This window comes from Bombina bombina, chromosome 1 (genome assembly GCF_027579735.1).
Source record: "Bombina bombina isolate aBomBom1 chromosome 1, aBomBom1.pri, whole genome shotgun sequence".
In the NCBI taxonomy this organism is placed as follows: Eukaryota; Metazoa; Chordata; class Amphibia; order Anura; family Bombinatoridae; genus Bombina; species Bombina bombina.
Window position 1 is genome coordinate 1,451,189,523 of NC_069499.1, and position 26,335 is coordinate 1,451,215,857.

The 26,335-nt window shown below is 39.0% G+C and overlaps 1 protein-coding gene across 1 annotated transcript in view; it reads left to right on the forward strand.

Annotated features, from left to right (window-relative positions):
- Positions 1–26,090, forward strand: part of ASPSCR1 (ASPSCR1 tether for SLC2A4, UBX domain containing) — a 130,929-nt gene extending 104,839 nt beyond the window's left edge. The window contains exons 10-16 of the mRNA XM_053705640.1: positions 3,109–3,175; positions 3,257–3,319; positions 4,438–4,490; positions 24,364–24,415; positions 25,382–25,451; positions 25,536–25,714; positions 25,841–26,090. Of these exons, the coding sequence (XP_053561615.1) occupies positions 3,109–3,175; positions 3,257–3,319; positions 4,438–4,490; positions 24,364–24,415; positions 25,382–25,451; positions 25,536–25,714; positions 25,841–25,851 (495 nt within the window). The 3' untranslated portion in view covers positions 25,852–26,090. The remainder of the gene's footprint in view (positions 1–3,108; positions 3,176–3,256; positions 3,320–4,437; positions 4,491–24,363; positions 24,416–25,381; positions 25,452–25,535; positions 25,715–25,840) is intronic.
- Positions 26,091–26,335: the final 245 nt, after the last annotated feature.

Here is a 26,335-nt window from a genome sequence, read left to right on the forward strand (position 1 = left end):
TCTGCTAGTTCCCTGAAGGGACAGATTTCTGCCTTGTCTGTGTTACTTCACAAAAGGCTGGCAGCTGTGCCAGATGTTCGAGCCTTTGTTCAGGCTCTGGTTAGAATTAAGCCTGTTTACAAACCTTTGACTCCTCCTTGGAGTCTCAACTTAGTTCTTTCAGTTCTTCAGGGGGTTCCGTTTGAACCCTTACATTCCGTTGATATTAAGTTATTATCTTGGAAAGTTTTGTTTTTAGTTGCAATTTCTTCTGCTAGAAGAGTTTCAGAATTGTCTGCTCTGCAGTGTTCTCCTCCTTATCTGGTGTTCCATGCAGATAAGGTGGTTTTACGTACTAAACCTGGTTTTCTTCCAAAAGTTGTTTCTAACAAAAACATTAACCAGGAGATTATCGTACCTTCTCTGTGTCCGAAACCAGTTTCAAAGAAGGAACGTTTGTTGCACAATTTGGATGTTGTTCGCGCTCTAAAATTCTATTTAGATGCTACAAAGGATTTTAGACAAACATCTTCCTTGTTTGTTGTTTATTCCGGTAAAAGGAGAGGTCAAAAAGCAACTTCTACCTCTCTCTCTTTTTGGATTAAAAGCATCATCAGATTGGCTTACGAGACTGCCGGACGGCAGCCTCCCGAAAGAATCACGGCTCATTCCACTAGGGCTGTGGCTTCCACATGGGCCTTCAAGAACGAGGCTTCTGTTGATCAGATATGTAGGGCAGCGACTTGGTCTTCACTGCACACTTTTACAAAATTTTACAAGTTTGATACTTTTGCTTCTTCTGAGGCTATTTTTGGGAGAAAGGTTTTGCAAGCCGTGGTGCCTTCCATTTAGGTGACCTGATTTGCTCCCTCCCTTCATCCGTGTCCTAAAGCTTTGGTATTGGTTCCCACAAGTAAGGATGACGCCGTGGACCGGACACACCTATGTTGGAGAAAACAGAATTTATGTTTACCTGATAAATTACTTTCTCCAACGGTGTGTCCGGTCCACGGCCCGCCCTGGTTTTTTTAATCAGGTCTGATAATTTATTTTCTTTAACTACAGTCACCACGGTACCATATGGTTTCTCCTATGCTAATATTCCTCCTTAACGTCGGTCGAATGACTGGGGTAGGCGGAGCCTAGGAGGGATCATGTGACCAGCTTTGCTGGGCTCTTTGCCATTTCCTGTTGGGGAAGAGAATATCCCACAAGTAAGGATGACGCCGTGGACCGGACACACCGTTGGAGAAAGTAATTTATCAGGTAAACATAAATTCTGTTTTTTACCTCTGTTATTATTTTGTATCTAAGCCTTTGCAGACTGCTCCCTTATCTCATTTCTTTTGACAGACTTGCATTTTAGCCAATCAGTGTTGAATAATAAATAACTCCACAGGAAAACTGTCAAAATGCACTGAAATAAGAGGTGGCCTTCAAGGGCTTAGGAATTAGCATATGAACCCATCTAGGTTTAGCTTTGAACAAAGAATACCAAGAGAACAAAGCATATTTGATGATAAAAGTAATCTGGAAATTTGTTTAAATTGCATGCCCTATCTGAATCATGAAAATGTAATTTTGACTAGACTGTCCCTTTAAATGAATAGCTTGTTAAGCAGCACTAGAGGGCTACATTATGGTCTAGGGCCAAGTCTGTCTTAGAGCAATTCTGAAAATGTGCCTAGATTTATTTATTTTTTTATCACCACAATCCTGTGCTGTAGAAACTAATATGTCAAAGGAATACGTGTTTATGTCAAGTCATATTCAACCAAGCATACAAATTATACATGTAATAGAGTATTTTCATAAAACACATGCACAAAACCACCATTTTTAAAAACAATTCATAATCTCATTGTTCTCTCCAGTTAAAATGAGGTAATTTTTTTTTCAATGTTTGTATCACAAATTATGCAATTAATTAGTGCTTTGGATAGCTTAAAAGAACAGCAAACATGTTTGATGTTACATAATTCTACACTGTGTGCAGAATTATGTAACATAAGGACATCATTTCATGTGAAATACATTTTCCAAAATGACTAATTTGAAGTCTAAAAAATACTTTACCTTGTAAGCGAAGCCATCCTCTTCTGCACGGCAGTTTTTTTTAACTAGTGAGTCACATGCTCACTGTCTAATCACAGGAGTCTGAGTGCACCGTTCAGCTACATGTTGCACACTCGCGCGCTAGGTAAAGCTGTCGGCTGCGTTATCTAGGGAGAGAGCGCACTACTTGACATATAGTTGGTACAAACACTTATAAAATCACTGGTCCCACCCGGATACTTCATAATGCCTCCCAGCTTTCAAAAACACTGCAAATAATAATAATGCAGTGTCTGCAAAGCGTCTCAACATTTTCACTGTTCCGGGACTGCTCTTCCTATCTTTTTCCCTGAACCATTGTTTTAATAGATACATCCATGTGTACATTATGTAGGCCAGGACACTTTATTATAGTTTTCCCAAATTTCAGGAAGGTAGAACTATACAATGGCATGTGAAATATCTGGTGTTGTAAAAGCTTTGCAGTCTGAGATAAAATATTACACTGATTTGCTGCTGTACGAACAGTAGCGGGCTCACATTGTAACAAGAGCCAAGTCTGTTATATTCATATTCTTTGTGTTAATAAAGATTTACAAAATTTAAAAAAAAAAAAAAAATATTACACTGAATCAGTTTTGAGTTCAACAGGTTCTCTTTATGAACGGAAGTAGTCATTATTTACATATTAATGTGTACAATTCAATACAATAATGCAAGCTTTTATGTATATTGTGACTGATTTACTACTAGGTAAATGTTTTATGTATCTGTTTTGTTCATTTGTATTTACACATTTTGTTGTAAAACCAATGAAAAATGAAGCTATATAAAAAAAAATGCACACCTCCTATATATATATATATATATATATATATATATATATATATATATATATATATATATATATATATATATATAATGCTGAGTTAAGATGATACAGAATTTTGTAATTTTTAAGTAGATTGAGGACCCTATTGGTTGTGAGTAGTCCCTATAGTGTCTGAAGCGTTCAGGCTATATTTGTAAGTCTGGGCAAGGCTACTGGTAATTTCAGTTTGCTCCTCCTCATAGGTTGTACTTCGAGTTCTCTTTCCTGATCGATGCATCTTACAGGGATTTTTCTCCCCGACAGAGACAGGTACGAACGTGACCTGATTAGTTCTTCATTCTACCCCTCCTAACTCAGAGTGAGATTGTGAATATTCTCTTTATTTTGCAGTCGGTGCAGTGAAGGAGTTTGTACGCAGTCACCTGGAGGATTCAAAGCTGCAATTCTACTTGTGTATGTCCCAAATAAGCGTTTCATCTGATTCTGCACTGTGTGTAATACCACCCTCACCCACCTTGTTCTTCGTTCTTCCTGCTTGCGCTCACCATAGAATGTACATGCTTCTTGTCCAGTAACAAAAAAACTAACCATGTATCTTTCTAACCTTCCTATCTTTTTAAAAGCTATGCAATTATATACTCACCTTTAAAACTGCATAGCATTTCTACAAAAAGCTACCTGAAATGAATACAAGACTATGTCAACATTTAGGGAGCTTTATCAATGTTTGTGAATCATAAAGGGATACTGAAGTAATTTAAAGTGAAGGTCAATTTTGATGAATTAGTGCCCAGTTTTTAATAATCCTATTAAAAACAAGGGCACTTTAATTCATCAAAATTGACATTTCATTAGTTTTCTTCAAAAACTTACCTATTAATCCTGTCAGCCGCTCCAGCACTTCCTCCGCCCGTCACAAGCCGTCTTCGCGGGTCCAAAATGACGAATCCGGCTTCCTCCAATCACGGCTTGTATCAAGCAAAGATTCCCCAGAGGGGAAGCTGTGATTGGAGGAAGCCGGATTCTTCATTTCTGACGTCTGCAGAGGCTTCCGACGGCCTGGGGAATCGCTGGAGCTGCTGCCAGGATTAAAAGGTAAGTTTTTGAAGAAAAGAGTTAAATGTCATTTTGATGAATTTAAGTACCCTTGTTTTTAATAGGATTATTAAAAACCGGGCACTAATTCATCAAAATTGACCTTCACTTTAATAACCACAGCTATAACCACATAGTTATAATTTTATAACCACAGTAAGTTATCTTGGCCAGTTTGAGACACATTTTAATTAGCTCCTGCAATAATTAAACAATCATTTTGTAGAATGTTGCAAGTTAAGAGATTGCAAGCCTGCAGAATCCATTCCATTTTCAGGGGTAACTTGAGGGGAAAAATGGGAAAATAAATAATGAACGCATACTAAACATACAATGCATACCTTTTTTTTTTTTTTTAAATATAGTTTTGCATTTAATGTTATCCAGTAGTCTGACTGGTCAGGAGTTGTACCATAATTAAATATTGACAATTTTAAGTAGAATTGGCAATGATGGCTATATTATATTTCTTACAGTTATCACACCTCCACGGACTGAACTAAAGGAAGATAACAACACCCTATTCCAGGTAATTACGGTAGTTTGAGTTGTCTGACTAAGCCTGAGTCCTGTCCTTGTAAAATGTTTTCTTGCATGTAGTGTATGCTTGTGTGTGTGTGTGTGTGTGTTGTGACATTTTCACCATATAATCTGGCCTCACCTATATACAACACCAGAGCATTAAATTCCTTCTGTTTTGGGTTTCCCTATATGCAGATCGCTAGCCGTTGCTGGAGACACTTAGGCTTCTGACAACGTCACGCATATATATGTCTTAGTGGTCTTGATGTTTGATATGGGTAGCACACAGCTGTGCAGGTCCCCCCCTCCCTCCTGTCAGTGGTAAAGGGGTCCTTGTAACCTGAGTCTGTGTCTGTGTGTGTTCAACCTGGAAGGAGAAGGGGGTCTGAGTGCTTGGCAGCCTGTAAAGAGGTCTTTCTTCTGCTCTTAAATACTCCGGCAGTAGAGACTCCTGCCTCGTACTTTCATCTTGCTAGCAGCTCTGTTTTTCTTGGCATGGATTCTGACTGCTGTTCCTAATAGATGAGCTTCCACTAATCGTTAAACCACTCAATAAAAGTGTCAAGGGAGGAAGGGGGTTCTTTATCCAGAGCTCAGATGGGCAACTGGATGTATCCTGTCTTGATGGAGCATATGTGTATGTTAGGGGCAGAAAGTCCAACAAGGTGTATGTAAACAAATCAGAGAGATTTCTCCAGCTGGATATTGTAGGACGCTGCACTGAAAAATGATGGAGCATGAGATTGACGTTGATCTGTGCAATACACTGCTGAATATATATACTAATAGGAGAACAGGTGTGTTTCTGTATTGATGTGTCCTACTTGGTGTGATGCCCTATGATGTTGTTGGGTAAATTGGTGTGTATTTTGACATTTCTTCAGATTTATTGTGTAGAAACTGGGTCTTGATGTCCAAAACCAAGGCTTTTTGGACTTTAAGGAAGAGTATACCGAAAAAAGGAAGAGAGCTTTTGTATGCATACAAATTTTACATTTTCTGATTTTTCTTTAAAACCCCAACTTCCCTTTAATGAGACTGACTTGTGCTGAGTACAGGATAGCTGAGCTTGTATTGCTTACTGAGGGGGCAACTCTTTATGTTGTGGTCAGGCGTCAAAGTCCACAAATATTTCAATATATTCACATTTCTGAGTGTTTAGGACTGAACTTAACTGGTGAAGAAAATCTATAGTGTGTATGCTATTATAGGTTCAGCATATGGCTTTAGGGACCTACATAGGAAAAGCAGAGGCAGGTGATGTATGTAAAACCTCAGTCCTCCCATTTTTTTTTAATAGAGAGCTGGTCAGTATGGGTGGGATTAGCCAGGGTCCACATTACCATATACTCAAATTAATGCTAAGGATAATTCAATTAGAGCAATATTTTAGTTAAAAAAAATAATAGGAAAACGTTAACAGTTGATTAATTTAATTGTAGCTAGTACCCTAATTTACAAAAATGTCGTACAAAATATGCATGCTTAAAGGGACAGTCTTCTTGAAAAATGTTATTGTTTAAACTAGATAATTTTTTTTTTTTTTTTTTTTTTTTTTTTTTTAACCCATTCCCAAACTTTGCACAACTAACACTGTTATATTAATATACTTTTCACCTCTGTGATTACCTTGTATCTAAGCTGCCACTTATCTCAGTGCTATTTACAAACTTGCATTTTAGCCAATCAGTGCTGGCTCATGTGTAACACCACAGGAGTGAGCGCATTATCTATTTGGCACACATGAACTAGCACTGTCTTGCTGTGACAAGCCAATAAAGTGCACTAAGATAAAGGTGGCCTGTTACAACAATGTTGGTTGTGCAAAGCTAGGGAATGGGTAGTAAAGGCGTCTATCTTTCTAAACAATAAAAAAATCAAGTAGGCTGTCCCTTTAATTACCTGATGACTGTTTTCGGCTTTTTAGCACAGAGGGCTTAAGAAAATCCCTTGCTGGGGGCAGTTCAGGAATAAAATGCTCCAACAAACTAGAGTATTTTGCCTCAGATTATGAGTGGAGTGCTAACAGTTACACCCAAGATAAAAGCGGTTTATAGTGGGTGTTTGCACTAGTCTGGCTTGCCTCTCGTATTGCAAGTTGAGCGCAATCGCAATTCACGCTAGAATGATTACTGCATCCTCAGAACTCTGGTTAACTATTTCGCGAAACAAAAAAACAATTAGTACTACTGGAGACACCAGCGTCACCAGAGTACTACTAAGAGGCGCCTAGGGCAAATGAGATACGATACAATTAAGAGAGGTATTTACAGTAGATACTGGGGATAATGAATTACTATATAGAAATTATATAAGGCAAAAAATACTTAGTAACAAATGGAGATCCTTACTCCTGACAAATGGAGACAAAATTCAGATTATAAAAACCAATTCAAAATAACAATAGAGTAATGATGTGTATGAACTATAATAGTCCAGTAAATGTATTTGGTTTAACAAGTCCAGCAAAGTCCGGATATTAGTGCCCAAAAGGATATATGTGGTGGGCAAAATTCCCAAATGAAGTAGGCTGCTCCTCCAGAGTGTTATGCCAGGAACACAGATGGAAAATCTAGAAGAGAATAGATAGAGGGCGCCACATGGTGCAGATCAAATGTAATAAGAGCAAAACAACAATATGAACATAGGAATCCTACTCACAAGTTGTAGCGCACATCAAAGTGCAGTAATCGCAATCCGGAACCACACGTCGTCCGGTAGACCACAATAGGTAGATTCCACAGATGGAGGGCCTCGTCTCGCCAGGGAGAGTCCAGGGATACCCAAGATAATGAAGTGGATATGGATCAGTACACCAAAGATCCAGCAGGCAGTCCAAAAAGGTGTTTGAAAGGAGCCAAATGTATATATCAGACCACAGCCCAAAAGGGAAGAAAGGTGATCGGCAGCAAATAGAGAATTTAAAAAAATTAAAAATTTAATAATAGTAAAAACAACAGCAACGCGTTTCTCAGTGTAACACACTGTTTCATCAGGCTATGATATGAGGTCTCATGTGTTAGAAAAAAGGCCAGCAAATGGCATTAACATTGAGATACATACTGTACATGTCTAAATATGGATATGTGTGTGTTCTAGTGTTAAAATGACCCGCTCTAATCCGTAATGTAATTTTAACACTGGTGACGCTATAATGCTATGTGTTTAACCGCAGGGTCATGCGACTTGTGCTGCTTTTCTGCTCGGGACCAGCAGTACGCTACGGACGGGACTTTTGTATAACCCTTTCTTTCATGTAATTAACAAGAGTCCATGAGCTAGTGACGTATGGGATATACATTCCTACCAGGAGGGGCAAAGTTTCCCAAACCTTAAAATGCCTATAAATACACCCCTCACCACACCCACAAATCAGTTTTACAAACTTTGCCTCCAAGGGAGGTGGTGAAGTAAGTTTGTGCTAGATTCTACGTTGATATGCGCTCCGCAGCAAGTTGGAGCCCGGTTTTCCTCTCAGCGTGCAGTGAATGTCAGAGGGATGTGAGGAGAGTATTGCCTATTGAATGCAGTGATCTCCTTCTACGGGGTCTATTTCATAAGGTTCTCTGTTATCGGTCGTAGAGATTCATCTCTTACCTCCCTTTTCAGATCGACGATATACTCTTATATTTACCATTTCCTCTACTGATTCTCGTTTCAGTACTGGTTTGGCTTTCTACAAACATGTAGATGAGTGTCCTGGGGTAAGTAAGTCTTATTTTCTGTGACACTCTAAGCTATGGTTGGGCACTTTATTTATAAAGTTCTAAATATATGTATTCAAACATTTATTTGCCTTGACTCAGAATGTTCAACTTTCCTTATTTCCAGACAGTCAGTTTCATATTTGGGATTATGCTTTAAATTATCATATTTTGTCTTACCTCAAAAATTTGACTTTTTTCCCTGTGGGCTGTTAGGCTCGCGGGGGCTGAAAATGCTTCATTTTATTGCGTCATTTTTGGCGCGGATTTTTTTGGCGCAAAAATTCATTTCCGTTTCCGGCGTCATACGTGTCGCCGGAAGTTGCGTCATTTTTTGACGTTATTTTGCGCCAAAAATGTCGGCGTTCCGGATGTGGCGTCATTTTTGGCGCCAAAAGCATTTAGGCGCCAAATAATGTGGGCGTCTTATTTGGCGCCAAAAAATATGGGCGTCGCTTTTGTCTCCACATTATTTCAGTCTCATTTTCATTTGCTTCTGGTTGCTAGAAGCTTGATGTTTGGCATTTTTTTCCCATTCCTGAAACTGTCTTATAAGGAATTTGATCTATTTTGCTTTATATGTTGTTTTTTCTCTTACATATTGCAAGATGTCTCACGTTGCATCTGAGCCAGAAGATACTACAGGAAAACCACTGCCTGCTGGATCTACCAAAGCTAAGTGTATCTGCTGTAAACTTTTTTGTAGCTATTTCTCCAGCTGTTGTTTGTATTAATTGTCATGACAAACTTGTTAAAGCAGATAATATTTCCTTTAGTGATGTACCATTGCCTGTTGCAGTTCCCTCAACATCTAAGGTGCAGAATGTTCCTGATAACATAAGAGATTTTGTTTCTGAATCCATAAAGAAGGCTTTGTCTGTTATTTCTCCTTCTAGTAAACGTAAAAAGTCTTTTAAATCTTCTCTCTCTACAGATGAATTTTTAAATGAACACCATCATTCTGATTCTTTGGACTCTTCTAGTTCAGAGGATTCTGTCTCAGAGATTGATGCTGATAAATCTTCATATTTATTTAAGATGGAATTTATTCGCTCTTTACTTAAAGAAGTACTAATTGCTTTAGAAATAGAGGATTCTAGTCCTCTTGATACTAATTCTATACGTTTGGATAAGGTTTTTAAAGCTCCTGCGGTTATTCCAGAAGTCTTTCCTGTTCCTAATGCTATTTCTGCAGTAATTGCTAAGGAATGGGATAAATTGGGTAATTCATTTACTCCTTCTAAACGTTTTAAGCAATTATATCCTGTTCCGCCTGACAGGTTAGAATTTTGGGACAAAATCCCTAAAGTTGATGGGGCTATTTCTACCCTTGCTAAACGTACTACCATTCCTACGTCAGATGGTACCTCGTTTAAGGATCCTTTAGATAGAAAAATTGAATCTTTTCTAAGAAAAGCTTATCTATGTTCAGGTAATCTTCTTAGACCTGCTATATCATTGGCTGATGTTGCTGCAGCTTCAACTTTTTGGTTGGAAACTCTAGCGCAACAAGTAACAAATCGTGATTCTCATGATATTATTATTCTTCTCCAGCATGCTAATAATTTCATCTGTGATGCCATTTTTGATATTATTAGAGTTGATGTTAGATTTATGTCTCTGGCTATCTTAGCCAGAAGAGCTTTATGGCTTAAGACTTGGAATGCTGATATGGCTTCTAAATCAACTCTACTTTCCATTTCTTTCCAGGGAAACAAATTATTTGGTTCTCAGTTGGATTCTATTATTTCAACTGTTACTGGTGGGAAAGGAACTTTTTTACCACAGGATAAAAAATCTAAAGGTAAAAACAGGGCTAACAATCGTTTTCGTTCCTTTCGTTTCAACAAAGAACAAAAGCCTGATCCTTCGTCCTCAGGAGCAGTTTCAGTTTGGAAACCATCTCCAGTCTGGAATAAATCCAAGCCTGCTAGAAAGGCAAAGCCTGCTTCTAAGTTCACATGAAGGTACGGCCCTCATTCCAGTTCAGCTGGTAGGGGGCAGGTTACGTTTTTTCAAAGAAATTTGGATCAAATCTGTTCACAATCTTTGGATTCAGAACATTGTTTCAGAAGGGTACAGAATTGGTTTCAAGATGAGACCTCCTGCAAAGAGATTTTTTCTTTCCCATGTCCCAGTAAATCCAGTGAAAGCTCAAGCATTTCTGAATTGTGTTTCAGATCTAGAGTTGGCTGGAGTAATTATGCCAGTTCCAGTTCCGGAACAGGGGATGGGGTTTTATTCAAATCTCTTCATTGTACCAAAGAAGGAGAATTCCTTCAGACCAGTTCTGGATCTAAAATTATTGAATCGTTATGTAAGGATACCAACGTTCAAGATGGTAACTGTAAGGACTATATTGCCTTTTGTTCAGCAAGGGAATTATATGTCCACAATAGATTTACAGGATGCATATCTGCATATTCTGATTCATCCAGATCATTATCAGTTCCTGAGATTCTCTTTTCTAGACAAGCATTACCAATTTGTGGCTCTACCGTTTGGCCTTGCTACAGCTCCAAGAATTTTCACAAAGATTCTCGGTGCCCTTCTGTCTGTAATCAGAGAACAGGGTATTGTGGTATTTCCTTATTTGGACGATATCTTGGTACTTGCTCCGTCTTTACATTTAGCAGAGTCTCATACGAATCGACTTGTTGTTTCTTCAAGATCATGGTTGGAGGATCAATTTACCAAAAAGTTCTTTGATTCCTCAAACAAGGGTAACCTTTCTGGGTTTCCAGATAGATTCAGTGTCCATGACTCTGTCTTTAACAGACAAGAGACGTCTAAAATTGATTACAGCTTGTCGAAACCTTCAGTCACAATCATTCCCTTCGGTAGCCTTATGCATGGAAATTCTAGGTCTTATGACTGCTGCATCGGACGCGATCCCCTTTGCTCGTTTTCACATGCGACCTCTTCAGCTCTGTATGCTGAACCAATGGTGCAGGGATTACACGAAGATATCTCAATTAATATCTTTAAAACCGATTGTTCGACACTCTCTAACGTGGTGGACAAATCACCATCGTTTAATTCAGGGGGCTTCTTTTGTTCTTCCGACCTGGACTGTAATTTCAACAGATGCAAGTCTCACAGGTTGGGGAGCTGTGTGGGGATCTCTGACGGCACAAGGAGTTTGGGAATCTCAGGAGGTGAGATTACCGATCAATATTTTGGAACTCCGTGCAATTTTCAGAGCTCTTCAGTTTTGGCCTCTTCTGAAGAGAGAATCGTTCATTTGTTTTCAGACAGACAATGTCACAACTGTGGCATACATCAATCATCAAGGAGGGACTCACAGTCCTCTGGCTATGAAAGAAGTATCTCGAATTTTGGTTTGGGCGGAATCCAGCTCCTGTCTAATCTCTGCGGTTCATATCCCAGGTGTAGACAATTGGGAAGCGGATTATCTCAGTCGCCAAACGTTGCATCCGGGCGAATGGTCTCTTCACCCAGAGGTATTTCTTCAGATTGTTCAATTGTGGGGGCTCCCAGAGATAGATCTGATGGCCTCTCATCTAAACAAGAAACTTCCCAGGTATCTGTCCAGATCCCGGGATCCTCAGGCGGAGGCAGTGGATGCATTATCACTTCCTTGGAAGTATCATCCTGCCTATATCTTTCCGCCTCTAGTTCTTCTTCCAAGAGTAATCTCCAAGATTCTGAGGGAATGCTCGTTTGTTCTGCTAATAGCTCCGGCATGGCCTCACAGGTTTTGGTATGCGGATCTTGTCCGGATGGCATCTTGCCAGCCATGGACTCTTCCGTTAAGACCAGACCTTCTGTCGCAAGGTCCTTTTTTCCATCCGGATCTGAAATCCTTAAATTTAAAGGTATGGAGATTGAACGCTTGATTCTTGGTCATAGAGGTTTCTCTGACTCCGTGATTAATACTATGTTACAGGCTCGTAACTCTGTATCTCGAGAGATATATTATAGAGTCTGGAAGACTTATATTTCATGGTGTCTTTCTCATCATTTTTCTTGGCATTCTTTTAGAATACCGAGAATTTTACAATTTCTTCAGGATGGTTTGGATAAGGGTTTGTCCGCAAGTTCTTTGAAAGGACAAATCTCTGCTCTTTCTGTTCTTTTTCACAGAAAGATTGCTATTCTTCCTGATATTCATTGTTTTGTACAAGCTTTGGTACGTATAAAACCTGTCATTAAGTCAATTTCTCCTCCTTGGAGTTTGAATTTGGTTCTGGGAGCTCTTCAAGCTCCTCCGTTTGAACCTATGCATTCATTGGACATTAAATTACTTTCTTGGAAAGTTTTGTTCCTTTTGGCCATCTCTTCTGCTAGAAGAGTTTCTGAATTATCTGCTCTTTCGTGTGAGTCTCCTTTTCTGATTTTTCATCAGGATAAGGCGGTGTTGCGAACTTCTTTTGAATTTTTACCTAAAGTTGTGAATTCCAACAACATTAGTAGAGAAATTGTGGTTCCTTCATTATGTCCTAATCCTAAGAATTCTAAGGAGAAATCATTGCATTCTTTGGATGTTGTTAGAGCTTTGAAATATTATGTTGAAGCTACGAAATCTTTCCGTAAGACTTCTAGTCTATTTGTTATCTTTTCCGGTTCTAGGAAAGGCCAGAAAGCTTCTGCCATTTCTTTGGCATCTTGGTTGAAATCTTTAATTCATCTTGCCTATGTTGAGTCGGGTAAAACTCCGCCTCAAAGAATTACAGCTCATTCTACTAGGTCAGTATCTACTTCCTGGGCGTTTAGGAATGAAGCTTCGGTTGACCAGATCTGCAAAGCAGCAACTTGGTCTTCTTTGCATACTTTTACTAAATTCTACCATTTTGATGTATTTTCTTCTTCTGAAGCAGTTTTTGGTAGAAAAGTTCTTCAGGCAGCGGTTTCAGTTTGAATCTTCTGCTTATGTTTTTTGTTAAACTTTATTTTGGGTGTGGATTATTTTCAGCAGGAATTGGCTGTCTTTATTTTATCCCTCCCTCTCTAGTGACTCTTGTGTGGAAAGATCCACATCTTGGGTAGTCATTATCCCATACGTCACTAGCTCATGGACTCTTGTTAATTACATGAAAGAAAACATAATTTATGTAAGAACTTACCTGATAAATTCATTTCTTTCATATTAACAAGAGTCCATGAGGCCCACCCTTTTTTGTGGTGGTTATGATTTTTTTGTATAAAGCACAATTATTCCAATTCCTTATTTTATATGCTTCGCACTTTTTCTTATCACCCCACTTCTTGGCTATTCGTTAAACTGATTTGTGGGTGTGGTGAGGGGTGTATTTATAGGCATTTTAAGGTTTGGGAAACTTTGCCCCTCCTGGTAGGAATGTATATCCCATACGTCACTAGCTCATGGACTCTTGTTAATATGAAAGAAATGAATTTATCAGGTAAGTTCTTACATAAATTATGTTTTTGTGAGGTTTAAGCACATAGTGTTAAAACTACATACTGTAACGATTAGATGCAATCTTTAACACTATAATTGTCCTTTAAGTTGAGGCAGAGTTACACGCACATCTCAGAGACATGTAAAGATCACTATACTGGTCATCTGCGGTACAGGTTTTTATACGTTTGGAAAAATGTATTTATTGACTTTGGAAAACTTTAGATCTAGAATGTGCCGTCCTCTTGTTCTTACTAGCATTATATTAAATGAGCACACTTTTTACTTGTCACCCTCCTATTGCCTCTTCTAATCCCCCAATTACCGTCTGTCTGTTTCTTTGTGACCTGGCATTACTATCCCCAATACCCCATTTTCTGGGTCCACAGCTTAAAGGGACAAGGAATTGAAAATTTACTTTCATGGTTCAGATAGAGCATGTCATTTTTATGAGACTTTTCAATTTATTTCTGGTTTAAATTTTACCTTTTTCTCTTGGTATCCTTTGTTGAAAAGCATATCTAGGTGGTCAGAGGAGCAGCTGGTGATTGGGGGCTGCGCATTTATGCCTTTTGTCATTGGTTCACCAGATATGTACAGCTCAACCTCAGTAGTATATTGCTGCTATGCAGCTGACTTTAACTACATATTTAAACCTTTTTTTAAACATAGTATATGCAAGCAATGGTGCAATAATAAAATGTTTTAACCCATTGAAGCATTTTCTTTTTGTGCTTTTATGCCCCTTTAAGTGTTACAATACACTGTTTGAAGTGGGAGAAGTATTAACCAGAAACAGAAGAAGTGTGTGGCACAGCCTGTTGGAGAGGGACATGCTCTGCCACTCCAGATCACAGGAGGATGGGAGCCATTGGGGGGGACTTCAGGGACTGCATGAAGCCCAGCAGCGATTTATTGTATCACTCACAGCAAATGATAAAAAATAAACAGTGTGAAGTACTTATTCAAAGTAAATAAATACATAAATAAAAAACTGTGTGACCTTACACATCAGTATAACAAATATCACTGAGAGCTGCATATCTATCCAGTATTGCTCTGTATATTGTGTGCACATCTGTACCCAGAAGGGCTTTGTATATTGAGAGGTGTATATAAACCCAGGAAGCCTCTGTACATTGAGATGTGTAAGTGCATATTCAGCGGGCTCTGTACATTTGAGAAGTGTGCGCACGCAGCAGGACACGCTTGGCCACACAGCTCTTGGTTGTGCACAATATACTCATCACTGTAGCCCTCTGTAATTTAAACACTGACCCACGGTTCACTTCTATAGCCCTCTGTGATTTATACACTGACTAACTGGGCACTTCTATAGCCCTCTATAATTTGTACACTGACCCATGGGGCACTTCTTTAGCCCTCTGTAATTTATACGCAGATGCACGGGGCACTTCTGTAGCCTCTATAATTTGTACACTGACCCATGGGGCACTTCTGTAGCCCTCTGTGATTTATACACTGACCCACAGGGCACTTCTATAGCCCTCTGTGATTTATACATTGACCCACTGGGCACTTCTATAGCCCTCTGTAATTTAAACACTGACCCACAAGGCACTTCTATAGCCCTCTGTAATTTAAACACTGACCCACAAGGCACTTCTATAGCCCTCTGTGAATTATACACTGACTAACGGGGCACTTCTATAGCCCTCTATAATTTGTACACTGACCCATGGGGCACTTCTGTAGCCCTCTGTGATTTATACACTGACCCACAGGGCACTTCTATAGCCCTCTATAATTTATACACTGACCTACGGGGCACTTCTATAGCCCTCTGTGATTTATACATTGACCCACTGGGCACTTCTATAGCCCTCTGTAATTTATACACTGACCCCAGGGGCAATTCTATAGCCCTCTGTGATTTATACACTGACCCACGGGGCACTTCTATAGCCCTCTGTAATTTATACACTGACCCACAGTACAATTTGATAGCCCTCTGTAATTTTATACGCTGACCAACATGGAACTTTTATAGTTTTATGTGATTTATACACTAACCCACAGTGCACTTCTATAACCCTCTGTGATTCATACAATGATCCATGGGCACTTGTATAGCCCTCTGTGATTTATACACTGATCCACGGGGCACTTCTATAGCCCTCTGTAATTTATAAATTGACCCACAGTGCACTTCTATAGCCATCTGTGATTTATACACTGACCCACGGTGCACTTATATTGTTTTATGTAATTTATAAATTGACCCACAGTGTACTTCTATAGCCCTCTGTTATTTATACACTGACCCACGGGGCACTTATATAGTTTTATGTAATTTATACACTGACCCACGGTGCACTTATATAGTTTTATGTAATTTATACACTGACCCACGGTGTACTTATATAGTTTTATGTAATTTATACACTGACCCACGGGGCACTTCTATAGCCCTCTGTGATTTATACACTGACCCACGGGCACTTAAATAGTTTTATGTAATTTATACACTGACCCACGGGGCACTTCTATAGCCCTCTGTGATTTATACACTGACCCACAGGCACTTAAATAGTTTTATGTGATTTATACACTGACCCACAGGGCACTTGTATAGTTTTATGTGATTTATACACTGACCCACAGGGCACTTTTATAGTTTTATGTAATTTATACACTGACCCACGGTGCACTCGTATAGTTTTATGTGATTTATACACTGACCCACAGGGCACTTGTATAGTTTTATGTGATTTATACACTGACCCATGGGGCACTTATATAGTTTTATGTGATTTATACACTGACCCACGGTGCACTTGTATAGTTTTATGTGATTTATACACTGACCCACGGTGCACTTGTATAGTTTTATGTGATTTATTCACTGACCCACGGGGCACTTGTATAGTTTTATGTGATTTATACACTGACCCACGGGGCACTTCTATAGTTTTATGTGATTTATACTCTGACCCACGGTGCACTTGTATAGTTTTATGTGATTTATACACTGACCCATGGGGCACTTATATAGTTTTATGTAATTTATACACTGACCCACGGTGCACTTGTATAGTTTTATGTGATTTATACACTGACCCACGGGGCACTTGTATAGTTTTATGTAATTTATACACTGACCCACGGTGCACTTGTATAGTTTTATGTGATTTATACACTGACCCACGGTGCACTTGTATAGTTTTATGTGATTTATACACTGACCCACGGTGCACTTGTATAGTTTTATGTGATTTATACACTGACCCACGGTGCACTTGTATAGTTTTATGTGATTTATACACTGATCCACGGTGCACTTCTATAGCCCTCTGTGATTTATACACTGACCCACGGTGCACTTCTATAGCCCTCTGTGATTTATACACTGACCCACGGTGCACTTCTATAGCTCTCTGTGATTTATACACTGACCCACGGTGCACTTCTATAGCTCTCTGTGATTTATACACTGACCCACGGTGCACTTCTATAGCTCTCTGTGATTTATACACTGACCCACGGTGCACTTCTATAGCCCTCAGTGATTTATACACTGACCCACGGTGCACTTCTATAGCTCTCTGTGATTTATACACTGACCCACGGTGCACTTCTATAGCCCTCTGTGATTTATACACTGACCCACGGTGCACTTGTATAGTTTTATGTGATTTATACACTGACCCACGGTGCACTTCTATAGCCCTCAGTGATTTATACACTGACCCACGGTGCACTTCTATAGCTCTCTGTGATTTATACACTGACCCACGGTGCACTTCTATAGCTCTCTGTGATTTATACACTGACCCACGGTGCACTTCTATAGCCCTCTGTGATTTATACACTGACCCACGGTGCACTTCTATAGCTCTCTGTGATTTATACACTGACCCACGGTGCACTTCTATAGCTCTCTGTGATTTATACACTGACACACGGTGCACTTCTATAGCCCTCAGTGATTTATACACTGACCCACGGTGCACTTCTATAGCTCTCTGTGATTTATACACTGACCCACGGTGCACTTCTATAGCCCTCTGTGATTTATACACTGACCCACGGTGCACTTGTATAGTTTTATGTAATTTATACACTGACCCACGGTGCACTTCTATAGCCCTCAGTGATTTATACACTGACCCACGGTGCACTTCTATAGCTCTCTGTGATTTATACACTGACCCACGGTGCACTTCTATAGCTCTCTGTGATTTATACACTGACCCACGGTGCACTTCTATAGCTCTCTGTGATTTATACACTGACCCACGGTGCACTTCTATAGCTCTCTGTGATTTATACACTGACCCACGGGCACTTGTATAGCTCTCTGTGATTTATACACTGATCCACGGGGCACTTCTATAGCCCTCTGTGATTTATACACTGACCCACGGTGCACTTGAATAGTTTTATGTAATTTATACACTGACCCACGGGGCACTTCTATAGCCCTCTGTGATTTATACACTGACCCACAGGCACTTATATAGTTTTATGTGATTTATACACTGACCCACAGGGCACTTGTATAGTTTTATGTGATTTATACACTGACCCACGGTGCACTTGTATAGTTTTATGTAATTTATACACTGACCCACGGTGCACTCGTATAGTTTTATGTGATTTATACACTGACCCACAGGGCACTTGTATAGTTTTATGTGATTTATACACTGACCCATGGGGCACTTATATAGTTTTATGTGATTTATACACTGACCCACGGTGCACTTGTATAGTTTTATGTGATTTATACACTGACCCACGGTGCACTTGTATATTTTTATGTGATTTATTCACTGACCCACGGTGCACTTGTATAGTTTTATGTGATTTATACACTGACCCACAGGGCACTTGTATAGTTTTATGTGATTTATACACTGACCCACGGGGCACTTCTATAGTTTTATGTGATTTATACTCTGACCCACGGTGCACTTGTATAGTTTTATGTAGTTTATACACTGACTCACGGTGCACTTCTATAGCCCTCTGTGATTTATACACTGACCCACGGTGCACTTCTATAGCTCTCTGTGATTTATACACTGACCCACGGTGCACTTCTATATCTCTCTGTGATTTATACACTGACACACGGTGCACTTCTATAGCTCTCTGTGATTTATACACTGACCCACGGTGCACTTCTATAGCTCTCTGATTTATACACTGACCCATGGTGCACTTCTATAGCTCTCTGTGATTTATACACTGACCCACAGTGCACTTCTATAGCTCTCTGTGATTTATACACTGACCCACGGTGCACTTGTATAGTTTTATGTAATTTATACACTGACCCACGGTGCACTTCTATAGCCCTCAGTGATTTATACACTGACCCACGGTGCACTTCTATAGCTCTCTGTGATTTATACACTGACCCACGGTGCACTTCTATAGCTCTCTGTGATTTATACACTGACCCACGGTGCACTTCTATAGCCCTCAGTGATTTATACACTGACCCACGGTGCACTTCTATAGCTCTCTGTGATTTATACACTGACCCACGGTGCACTTCTATAGCCCTCAGTGATTTATACACTGACCCACGGTGCACTTCTATAGCTCTCTGTGATTTATACACTGACCCACGGTGCACTTCTATAGCCCTCAGTGATTTATACACTGACCCACGGTGCACTTCTATAGCTCTCTGTGATTTATACACTGACCCACGGTGCACTTCTATAGCTCTCTGTGATTTATACACTGACCCACGGTGCACTTCTATAGCTCTCTGTGATTTATACACTGACCCACGGTGCACTTCTATAGCTCTCTGTGATTTATACACTGACCCACGGTGCACTTGTATAGTTTTATGTAATTTATACACTGACCCATGGGGCACTTGTATAGTTTTATGTAATTTATACACTGACCCACGGTGCACTTCTATAGCCCTCTGTGATTTATACACTGACCCACGGTGCACTTCTATAGCCCTCTGTGATTTATACACTGACCCACGGTGCACTTCTATAGCCCTCTGTGATTTATACACTGACCCACGGTGCACTTCTATATCCCTCTGTGATTTATACACTGACCCACGGGCACTCCTACAATTCTGAGTGACTTCATACAGAGGGTATTTGGTACAACCATAAATTCCTACATTATGTATATTCATCTTGCTACTTGCAGACAGTGTTTGCTCTTGCTGGGTGTTTATTTGGGTCTCAGACAGCAGGTGAATGTGAACTATAGAATATGACTTTCTTGCCCAGCCACTACTGACAGCATTGTGTGTTTCCAGCTTTCAACTGTATTTATTCTGGGCACACATGATTCTAGTTGCCTTTTTATTCCATTGTCTATTCTGTAATAAGAGCCCAGGGCAGTTGTAATTGTAATAATGCTACTTCATTTGATTTGCTGCAGACCTGTATTTATAGTGCAGCTATTGTGGTTTCCCTGAATCTCTGCTCTCACTCCCTGGTGGTTCCTTTCTGCCTAAAGCTTTTGATCTGTCTGTGAAGACATCGCTCAACCCTTTAACGTCATTCAAAGCGTGTTGATCTTTGCCTGTGTCTCCTTTCAGATCCTTGTGTCTCTAAATGTTTGCGTTTTGGATTTTGCCATTCATTCCTTCTCGCTCTTTGAAGTTCTCATTTTCTTATTGATCTTTTAAACATCAAACTAAACAGACCTGTGGCACTTTAATCAGTTCCCATCCTGAGATGGAAGGAATGCTTCACATCCCGAGCAGCTCTTGATTCTGTCTCGGACACTTGATTGAAATGTTGCTGTAAGAGATCAAGCTGTTTATGTCTGAACAGATAGTCACAGCCTCTTTTCCTTACTGCTGCACTTTCTTTTCTCTCTGTGTCTTTTATTCTTTGTGTATCTGGTTCTTTTTCTGTGTGTTCCTCTGGCTGTGTTGTATGTGCTTCTCGTTCTCACTGCCATGAATTTTCTCTGACCCTTGGGGCCTTTTCCTCATGAAGCTTTGAAGTGTTTGCCCAGAGATTGACTGACAAGGAAGTTTTTTCGCGGCGGCACCAGGGGGAACGGACAAAAAAGGGACGTGCTTTGAACTAAAGATCTTTCAGTTTGGAGATGCTGGATTTAGTTATCTCCTTCACTATGTTAATTATTCAGCACAATAATTGGGGGGAAGAGTAAAGAGAGAGAGGAGGTTATTAAAAAATTCCAGCACTAACACGCTACACAAACCTCATTTTCCAGCTTCCAGACTGCATAAAAGAAATGCTGTGTTTAAAGGGGGCTTGTGTATTTGGAGGGGGAGTGAGGGGCCCTTTTTAAGATGTCTTTTTCTAAATAGTGAAATCCCTACAGATGAGAGGAAACTTCAAAGTGCTGGCGAGTGTTCTCTCTGAGCTTTGACCATGTCTGGTACACTGTAATTAAAGTTTACGGAAAGCTGTCTTTGTTTTCAGATGGCGTGCAACCTTACACAATACAGACTGCGTCCTGCTGTCCTGATCATGTAATAGTGTGTGGGACCTTCTATCCAACCCAGACATGTAGGCTCATGCATTAAACATATGGCCCACTCTGAATATAGTTAGAGCTACATTTAAAATTTACATTTACTCCCGCTCCCATAAATGCATTAATGAAAACTTAAACAACATTGCAATTCACAGGTAGCCCTCAGTTTACGCCGGGGTTAGGTTCCAGAAGGAATGGTTGTAAATCGAAACCATTGTAAATTGAAACCCAATTTATAATGTAAGTCAAAGGGAAGTGAGGGAGATAGGTTCCAAGCCCCTCTCAAAACTGTCATAAGTACCACCTAATACATTATTTTTAAAGCTTTGAAATGAAGACTTTAAATGCTAAACAGCATTATAAACCTATTAAAATAATCACACACCACAGAATATATAATTAAACTAAGTTAAATGAACGAAAACATTTGCTAAACAGCATTGTAAACCAAATAAAATAATCACACAACACAGACTTCACTTGCATTTTTCTGCAAACAGTTCTTTCTATGCATTCCAATCTGGGCTGATTTATAGACAGGAAGATCTTGTTCCTTTGAAATCTGCTCGATAACTCAGGTCTGGTTAAACTGATTAATTTCAGCTTGCTTGGCTTTGCTGCAACACAAGCGGACAGCTCCACCTACTGGCTATTTTAATAAATGCACTGCTTCTCAATGCTTTTCGATAGCAGTCACATGACTGGAAGAAAAGGTTGTTAATCTGAAACGGTGTAAATTGAACCGTTGTAAAACGAGGGCCACCTGTATTTATTTTGCTTTCACTATAATATACCTCACTTTTACTATAACAATGTGCTTGGTACACACTCATTAGCCCAAAAGCTAATTCTGTAACCTAAGTATGCTGCAACAGCCCAAATCGGCAACATATCTTATCTCCTTTTGATTGTGGCAAATTAAGCTGAACTGTAAAAGGGTTTGTGCACTGCTCTAAGTGTTTCTAATTCCTCATGGCACACTAAGACTAATTTTCACAAGTACCATGGATGAGAGCAGGTTAATAATTATGGTTACTGGTCAGATGATTATTTCACCTGTACTATAGTTCAAATATCCTGAAAATCTGATCTGTTAAAGTGATGTTTCTCAACTCTAGTCCCCACAGAACACTAAACAATCACTGTGTAGTATATTATGCTGGACAAGCAGTTGTCGTCTTACTGTTCGCACAGCTCTGGGTGCTTTTGAAGAGAGTATTCATTTAAAAAAAAATAATAATAATAAAGTAATGATTGTCAGCAAACTTTTTTGTTGCACCATTTTTCTCCTTGTCTTACATAAAGTTAGAATGAGGCAATTAGTGATAAAATACTTGAGTGTTACTGTATTCTACAGAGCAGAGTACATGAGTTACATTGTGTATTACAGTTAGATCTGACAGCCCTGCTTTAAAAGTGCTTACAATGCTGAGCTAAGGGCACATAAAAGTATGTTATTATAACACGATTCCTTGCATATAACTATTATGGGGTCAATCACAATTCTTTGGACAATTTTATTTAATGATTTCCAACAGAAAATCCCCATTAAATAATTTAAGTTTTTCTAAAGGATTATAATGGGCCCCTGTGGTTAAAGGTACAGTTAAGACATAGACAAAGGCCTAATAGCACCTTCTTTATAAGGAAATGCTGTGGGGGTGTTGTACTGATAGTTTTTAAACATGAAAAATAAGGGGTTAATGCATTTGCATAACAGCGCTTTTACGGGTACCTGTTTTGTCTATTGTTATTTGGAATTTACTATTTACCGCAACTTATTTTATGGCCCTTTAAACATTTATTAAAGGGACAGTGTACTGTAAAATAGTTTTCCCTCAATGTGCTTCCAATGACTTGTTATAGTAGCTGCAGAGTATAAAATGTATGAGAGATTTTTTTTTCTTAGATTTATTTTTGTATATGAAAAATAGCTGGTTTTGTTCATTTAAATTGCAATCATTTTAAATGGGTTTAGCTTGCAGAAAAATCAGATCTCCCTATTCTGTCACTTTCTGTACACACACATGCTTCGTTATGTTATCTCTGTCTTTATGCCAAAGCCCAATACTTAAAGAGAACAATTAGAAATTTGTAAAAAAAAAAAAATGTAATTACACTCCAGCGGGTAAATTTAATCATTGGGAACAAATTAAAGGGACAATCTACTCCAACATTTTTATTGTTTAAAAATATAGATAATCCCTTTATTACCCATCCCCCAGTTTTGCATAAACAACACGGTTATATTAATATACTGTTTATCTCTGTGATTATCTTGTATCTAAGCCTCTGCAGACTGCCCCTTATTTCAGTTCTTTTGGCAGACTTGCATTTTAGCCAATCCGTGTTGACTCCTTGGTAACGCCACAGGAATGGCCACGTTTTTATATATATATATATATATATATATATATATATATACACATACACACACAAACACACACATGAACTAGCACTGTCTAGCTGTAAAAAACTGTATAAAATGCACTGAGATAATAGGCGGCCTTTAAGGGTTTAGAAATTAGCATGTGAGCCTACCTTGGTTTAGCTTTCAACAAAAAAATAACAAGAGAACAAATCAAATTGGATTATGAAAGTAAACTGGAAAGTTGTTTAAAATTGCATGACCTATCTGAATCATTAAAGTTTAATTTTGAGTAGACTGTCCCTTTAAAGGGGGAAAATGTATGGTACACCATTACTTTAATCAATATTTAACCAGCGTAAGACGTAAATTATAAAGTTACTTAAAATTGCATGCTCTATCTGAATCATTAAAGAAAACATTTAGGTTTAGTATCCCTTTAACTCCTGTATAGGGAGTAAACACATTGTCAAAGATAGAGAGGAGCAGCAGCACAATACTGGGACCAAGCTGAACACATCTGATTAGCCAATGACAAAAGGCATATGTGTAGTGCAGTACTTCTCCTGAGCCTACCTAGGTATTCTTTTCAACAAATCATACTAAGAGAATGAAGCAAATTTGATAATACTAATAAATTGCAAAGTCTCTTAAAATCATATCTTACTAATGAAAGTTTAATTTAAAGCTGTCAAAATAAAGTTGTTTTTTTCCCCTTGATTCTCAATCAGTTTGTGAGGACTCTATTGGACATCACAGAGAAGGGCTAATAAACTAAATACTGTATTCCCATCAAAGGTTATGTGGACATACTGCGCCTACTGTGTGTTCAAGGAAATCTATTTATCTGATATTGCTAATAATAATGATCTTGAAGCTCACTTTGTCATGTTACTGTAACTATGGTTGCACGTGCTTCATGTCAGACACAGGGTGACAGACATACTCTCATTCACAGGCTGACCTTTTCCCTGCTGCTCTTATACACTTTGGAACACAGACACCGAGAGGTAAGGACTGCACATAGCCAGGCTATACTGTACTGCCGGTAAATATGTCCGGCTTCTGTATGGAAACGAATCTCTATGCAGAGTTTGTCAGCAGTAAGAAATCATTCACATCGTTATTCATTTAATTAAATTGTTCAGAGAGGTAGAAGCCAGAACTTCCAGTTATTGTCTTTATATTTGAAAGAATGTTAATTAGGTTTTCAGTTTTAGACCAAACAATCGAGCTGAGATCTGCATGAATCCTCATTCCCATACAGAAAACTCAAAACTGCCATTGCCATATTCTGCCAAGTGTAAAAGCTGATTTGCAGGATGAATCTTAAAGGGGCATGAAGCCCATTTTTTCTTTTTTCTTTCATGATTTAGATAGAGCGTGCACTTTAAACAACTTTATAATTTATTTAGATTACGCAATTTGCTTTGTTTTTTTGGTATCCTTTTTTAAAAATAATACCATGGGGCAGTAATGCAATACTGGGAGCTAGCTGCTTATTGGTGGCTGTACATATGTCATTGGTTTACTCAAGGTGTTCAGCTAGCTCCTAGTAGTGCATTGATACTCCTTCAAAAAAGGATACCAAGAGAATGAAGCTAATTGTAGAACAGAAACAAATTCTAGAGTTTTTTTTTTTTTTTTATTGTATGCTCTCTTAATTATGAAAGAGAAAAAATATGGGCTTCATGTAGGAAGCAAGTGTACCTGATCTGCTGCACTGATTAAACAATCACTGTGTAGCAAGTCAAGATTCAGAATACTAAAAATTACACTCTAGCTTCTCTTGAATGGGAAAACACATATTTCAGAGGTAAATTCTATTAATGTCTAGTAAAATAAGTAATGAAAGGTTCATTGTATTTTTTTTTTCCAACTTTTCCTGATTAACCATGTTATGGAGGATTTAATTTTAGTTTTATTCCGCTTTAATTATAAACTGTACTACTTTTCTGTTTGGCCAATATTGACAGATCATTTCCTGCGGAGGCAGCTTCTGGCAACTTCTGTGTCTTCCTCACAAGCCGACATCTTAGTAGCCAGGTACATGTACTTTCTGATATTTGTGTTTTATTATCTGTGCATGATTTGCCTATACATACGTTATACATTGTGGTCTCATCACAGAACAATGCCACATATCCCAACACCGTCTTCAAGTCCTTCGCTTTCAACTGGGAACGATTTTGAACCAGATGAACCTTTAAAAGAGCGACTTGTTGACCAAGAGGAAGAAACCGCACAGGAACACCAGCAACAAGGCCAAGTGGAAACTGGCAAAGTTCCTAAATGGCTGAAGCTACCAGGTGATAACCATTTGCTGAACGACTTAGAGACAAACTAGTGAAATTTCCAGTGTTCAGAGAAATAATGTCTGCAAAAGTGCTTATCCCACAGTAGGGTGGTGTCTGATTCTTTGTTTTCTCCCTCAGGGAAGAAGTGAGTCGAGCTTTTTGCGTGAGGAGTGATATGGCGCTTGCATTAGGAATGTCTGGATGCCAGGGGTTTTTCTGCTATCTCTGATTGATGATGGGACCTTACACGATTCTCAGATTCTGCAGATTATTTAATGCAGATGTGGGTTCTTTGCTACTCCTGTTTAGCTTCTTGCCTCAGCTGTGCTGAGAATCAGAAGACTTCAATAAGTCTTATTCCTGAATCAATAAAATTGTTTAAAACCTCTTTGCACGTCACCTATCTGCTTACTGTGAACTCAGAGACAAGTGCAATGCTGGGGGCTAGTCGTAAAAAATGGAAATTCTCTTTAATTTTGGTGCCTGAGATGCTACTGCTGTTAACATTCTCTCTAGATGGAAAAAAAGTAAAACTTGCGTACATTAAAGTACTTTTGAAAGTTGTTTTCCTACAGCTTTGGGTAATGGCCCCAAATGATGCTTCCAATGGCACAACACAGCCCTGTATTAACG